Source organism: Centruroides sculpturatus, unplaced genomic scaffold (genome assembly GCF_000671375.1).
Source record: "Centruroides sculpturatus isolate CEXI.00-Female unplaced genomic scaffold, Cexi_2.0 scaffold609, whole genome shotgun sequence".
NCBI classification, from domain to species: Eukaryota; Metazoa; Arthropoda; class Arachnida; order Scorpiones; family Buthidae; genus Centruroides; species Centruroides sculpturatus.
In genome coordinates, this window is record NW_019384804.1 from 22451 (window position 1) to 28450 (window position 6000).

Below are 6000 nucleotides of genomic sequence, written 5' to 3' on the forward strand. Positions count from 1 at the left end.
TTCGAGATGCGACACAGAGGCGTCCACCACCGATGACGTAATACAAGACATAAACAAAATCGATGCATCTCATTTGGCGCCCTGGTAAAAACTCGACGCGCTCAACACCTTCATCATACCAAGACTGTCCTTCTGCCTTACTGCGGGCACAACACCAAAAAAGATGCTTGACAAAATAGATAGAATCCTCAAGCGCGTTGTGAAAAGATGGCTCAGTGTCCCACAACGGGCAAGCGCCGAAATTGTATACTTGGCCCACAAACAAGGAGGTGCCAATGTGACTCCATCAAGTCTCCTCTCTGATATATCACAGGTAAGCCATGCCATGCACCTATTTCACTCCAAGGACAACAACATCGTCAACGTCGCACTTGGAGCCTTAGGTGACGTGGTATCACACAGGATAAAGCGAACTCCAACCACTGAAGACATCTGCCAATACCTAGATGGGTCCATGGAGGGCGACCTAGCAAACCCATCGAAGGATATCACCTCCATATGGACCCGCCTCAGGATGGCCACGAGACGTCTAAGAAATAAGATCAATATCACCTGGATCAAAGGGCCCGACGTCGTCCCCACCATTGCTGTCGATAACAACTGTATCCAGGTAAGAGGCTGCCAACACACACTGGACAAGCTACTGAAGTTCCATCATCTCCAAAGACTGACTGTGAAACCAGACCAAGGTAAGGCCTTCAAGATCACGGCCTCGAGTAAAGTGAGCAATCACTTCCTCAGCAATGGCCAGTACACCCGCTTTTCAGACTGGCGCTTCATACACCGCGCCAGGCTGTGTGGTTGCATTACGTGGCCACAAGCGCTTTGGAAATGAAGCTGAAACCTGCCGCCGATGCAGCTTCATTTGTGAAACTCTATCTCACGTACTGTGCCATTGCCCGCCGAACTTTTGTCTCATAACACAGCATCACAATGCCATACTTAATAGGCTCGTGAACGCTTTTCAATCACGGGGCGCCACAGTACAGGTGAACCAACGTGTTCCCAGTTTCCATGAGAACTGCAGACCGGACTTGGTCATTCTCCACGAAGAAACAAAAACTGCAACTGTAGTAAACATTACTACCCTGTTTGAAAACAAACAGCCGGCTTTCAATGCAGCGAGGAAAGAAAAAGGACACAAGTACCATAACCTCATACAACATCTTCGTAGCCAGGGGTACGACACGTTCTTCGGGGCTTTTATAATTGGTGCACTTGGAGGATATGACCCCATAAACGAGTCCATTCTCCAACGTCTTGGCATCGGCCGTCGATATGCCAATATGATGAAATGACTGATGGTCAGTGATGCCATACGGTGGAGCAAAGATATATATCGGCAACACCTGGGAGATTGCTCACGCCGCCCACCTCCACTGAACCCCAGCCGAAACATCATCCAGACAGGTCCACTACAATCAACACCCACCGAATCCCAATCCAACTAGGCAATCATGCCCATGTAATCGCGCCTCACCAACAATTGTAAAACAGGTAACTCTAGCTGCCAATTGAGCCTATGTTCGCGAACACTTTATATCCATGACACCTTTGTATATTTATCTACTGGCAAACGCGCCCATGTCTCTCGACAATACCTACACCTATTGTACTTATTAGTTGGCATACTTCAAGCCCATGTCGCGGTCACTCGCACAATGTGTTTACACTTTGTACATAATCATCTACTGCTTATGTAATCCCTGTAACTATTATTTGAATTTTATATAAAGGCTTTTTAAATCTGTTCTTATCAGCTTAATATCTGATATGGTTTCCATCGATATTAACCTGATTTTTGAAACTGGGTGGGACAGGGGCTCCCCGCCACAGGTTGCTCAGGCCGGGCACTTATTGCCTGAGATAGCCCAACCCCTTTGGGGGGAAAATATTAATAAAAAATAGAAAAAAATTTTTCTATGAAAAAATTTTTTTTTCTTTTTCCAGTTGGATTTCCGACGCCATCGCCACCATCCAGCTGCTATACGACAAATCAACTACCANAAAAGAGACAAGTTTTCCTTTTTTGCACTGGAGGAACCTGCCTGCACATTCTAGCGTATTCGTGGGAAAATTCGAGCCAACATCCCCACAGTTGGCCCCATCTTTACAGTAGGGTATTTTCCTTACTTTTATCTTCTTATACCCATGGAGGGTATTTCTTCTGCCGCTTGGGCGGATAGTGTTCCGATGGAGGACACTACTCCAACCGAGGATCCTGTTACTAGAATGGTAGTCGAGGCTAAGGTAGCTTCCTCTTCTGGTAGTCAGGCAACTATAGTTAGCTTAAGTAAGCCTAGTTCTAAGACTAGTCAACCTGCCCCTGGGCCTGCTTCCGGTCACATTAGTGCCAAGGAACAGCCCACATTCAAGGGGGTGAGGCTGGTCGGTATGAAGTCTGCAAAGGCTTCTACTGCTCAGTCTGGTCAAACTAGACAGGTAACTACTGCCGATAAGGCAGCGGTTCTGGTCCCTAAGGCCAGTTTTAGTAATGTAGTTATTGGGACTGCTTCTGCCACTTCTGTTACCTCATCCACTTCTGGGCCCTCAGTGTCCCAGAAAGTTAGCTTCACTGAAGTGGCAGCACATTGGGCTCCAGCAGCTTCAGTGTCTGCTCACACTAATAAGTTCTTTAACACTCAGCAGTTGAATGCTGGTGTCTCTGCACAGCATAAATGTGCCAAGCCTGCCGTCCTCAACGGCAGGATGCGCAGGGTGCTTAGCGCCCATGTTACCGTTCCGGAAGGCTCGACTGTCGAAAAGATTCTGGACGGCATTGAGCACACCCTAGTGCCAGGGGAGGTTTCACGGTTCGCGCCAATGGGCAAGAACCAGTACTTCATTGGGTTTCGGTCAACCGAGAGTTGCCGCCTTCTTGTTTCCACTGGTTTTGTGGTTAAGGATGTCAGGGTTTTCCCTATCCCCTTAGATGAAGACATCACTACTGTCTTCATCTGCTTCCTTCCTCCCGAAATGGACCTAAAAGCTAATGAGCCAGTTTGGGACCATGAGAACCGTGTCGATGCTTAAAGTCCCAGGCCGCCCGCACATTGACACGGGCACGGTGAAAATCTGTCTTGAAGTAAAGAAGCCTGTCCCTAATATCGTCTACTATGAGGGTGTGCCCCTGACTCTTGGGTACAGGGGTGTCGAACGTATCTGTCGACGCTGCCTCGAACCGGGTCACGAGCAGCAAGACTGCAAGGCAAGCCTGTGTGACAATTGTCACAGCAGGTATCATGCCGCTAAGTCTTGTCCAAAGCCATGCCGTGTTTGCACGGGGGACCACAGTATCCTGTCCTGTACTTCAAAGGGTTCTGTTGAAGAAGCAGCTGCTTCGGACAACATCGAGATGGAGGTGTCTGTAGATGCCTCTGTCCCAGTCTCCTCTCCCATCGTCCTGCCAGAGGCCCAAGCTGCCCCTACGGTCGCTGAGGAAACAGTCCCAGTCCCAGCTCTGTCTGTGGAAACTGGAAATAGTAATAAGCTATTTAATAACTTAGAGGAGGATTGCTCTAAGTTAAACAGTAGGGAGCGGTCAGTAAGTAGTGTCAGGACTAGAAGTAGAACTAGTCGTAAACCTAGTACTAAGGGGAGAGAAGATGAAACCAGCAGCGACGAGTCCGCTGCTGGGGGATCCGACTCAGGGAAGGAAGACAGGCCCAGCAAGCGGGCCTGCTGCAATAGACGTAAGAACAAGAAGGCCAGGGCTGGCAAGTCCTCCGATCCAAGTACAGAGGAATACTAACCCCCTAACTACAACATGTCTATTAAAATACGTTTAGCAACTCTTAATTGTAATGGGCTTTGGTCCATCCCCCGCCAGCCTTTTGTTGCTTCCCTTTTGCCCTCCCTACAGTTAGACATTCTAGCTTTACAGGAAACGTATTTTGAAAACATGTGAAGAGTTAGGACTTTTAGGCCCAATATTAGGGGATATAATAGCTANGGTGTACCGAGCGATACCGGTACGAACAGAGAAAATAACCGACAACACGGACCGCAAAGGGTCGAGCACAACACGATACAATTGTGACAGTTGAAACCGAAATAACGAAGCGGACGAGCGTGACCCGTGGAACACCGAACGACCAGAGTTACGCCGAATGGCTGACCGACCACGTGGTCTCGGAAAACCTTTGTTAACGGTAAAACCTTAAGAACAATATAACTCGCGTTCCGCGTATCGTACAGACATCAAACTACCAGACAATATATATATAGATACACGCTATAAAATACCGTTTTCACACAATCCAAAACCGTCAGGAAACCCGATGGAGAAAAACAAAGTCCGAAGGTTTAACAATCCAGAACTCCAGAAATAATCGTCCGATTGATATATTTCTTCTACTCACGTAGTCCCTGTGTGAAGAGGAATCTTCTGGTTTAGGGAGCGGTCAGTAAGTAGTGTCAGGACTAGAAGTAGAACTAGTCGTAAACCTAGTACTAAGGGGAGAGAAGGTGAAACCAGCAGCAACGAGTCCGCTGCTGGGGGATCCGACTCAGGGAAGGAAGACAGGCCCAGCAAGCGGGCCTGCTGCAATAGACGTAAGAACAAAAAGGCCAGGGCTGGCAAGTCCTCCAATCCAAGTACAGAGGAATACTAACCCCCCTAACTAAAACATATCTTTTAAAATACGTTTAGCAACCCTTAATTGTAATGGGCTTTGGTCCATCCCCCGCCAGCCTTTTGTTGCTTCCCTTTTGCCCTCCCTACAGTTAGACATTCTAGCTTTACAGGAAACGTATTTTGAAAACATGTGAAGAGTTAGGACTTTTAGGCCCAATATTAGGGGATATAATAGCTATTATAGCTTCTCCAGGGGTAGGAGTGGAGAAGTAGCACTCCTCGTCTCCTCCAGTATCACAGTCCAACAGTTTGTTACAGATAGTGACAAACAAATAGTTTGTTTAGATATCGTTAAAAACAAAAAATCTGCTAGGGTTGTTTGTATTTATGGCCCTACTATACCTAGCTTATGTTCAGACTTCTTCCAAATTCTTGGTAGCTATTTAGCTACCAATAGAGACATTTTTGTCATAGGTGATTGGAATGTAATCCTCCGTCCTGAAGACAAGGAAGGAGGTAGCTGGTTCCCTGATAGTATATAAAAAAACTTGAAGACCTCTTGTGTAACTTTGACCCCTAAAAGATGTGCAGCTTGCTGTTCTGCCCGGCAACTCTATCTTTACATGGTGTAATGCTAATGGCTCTATAAAGTCAAGGTTGGATAGGATGTACTCTAACATCCCATCCTCTGCTTCCGACTTTTCTGTCATACCTCTCCATTTCCAGAGTAATCGGTTCTCGGATCATTCTCTGGTAATGGCAACTTTCAACCTATCCTGCTCTTCAAAACGTAACGCTTCCGCCTCACCCCTGAAATTCTTAGGGATGAGGAATTTCTGTCACTAGTGGACAAGCTACTAACAAGCATGCTATCACTATTCACTGTCAGCCTAGAGGATTGGTGTCGGTTTAAGGGGGACGTCCTCCAACTTGCCCGCTCCACCGATAGGCGCCTTCGCCGCAAGAGACATTGTCGACTGCGGCTTCTTCAACGCTTCTTGTCTGACTGTCGCTACAGCAAGGACAACACTGGGTACATTGAAGGTCTCATCAAGCAGTCTTCTGCCAGCATCTCTGCCCTTTTAACAAGTAGATTTGAACACGCCTATGACGGGTACAAGGTCTCTTTCCTTAATACTCTGAAGCATTTCGACTTGAACTTTTTCGGCCGTTATCGCAATGATAAATCTAAATCTAATGTCTCCTCCATTCTAAAGCACGATGGCACCTTAACTTCTGATGACCAAGAAATTACCCAGGTATTCTTTCAGCACTTTTCTCAGTTCTTTACTCCTACTCGTGTCGACTCATCTCAATAGGAAGACATGACAAAAGCAATTCCTACGGCTTACCTTCATCCCTTTCCGCATTTTTTTTCTCAGGATTCAGTGAGATCTGCAATTTCAGCAATACATGCAGGCAAA

At 46.9% G+C, this 6000-nt stretch overlaps 1 protein-coding gene and 1 pseudogene across 1 annotated transcript; both read left to right on the top strand.

Moving 5' to 3' along the window:
• The first annotated feature begins 163 nt into the window (after positions 1-163).
• On the top strand, positions 164-835 carry LOC111629608. Its single transcript, XM_023373507.1, has one exon. The coding sequence runs from the start codon at positions 164-166 to the stop codon at positions 833-835; it is 672 nt and encodes a 223-aa protein (XP_023229275.1).
• Positions 836-1710: 875 nt separating this feature from the next.
• On the top strand, positions 1711-1880 carry LOC111629635 (annotated as a pseudogene).
• Positions 1881-6000: the final 4120 nt, after the last annotated feature.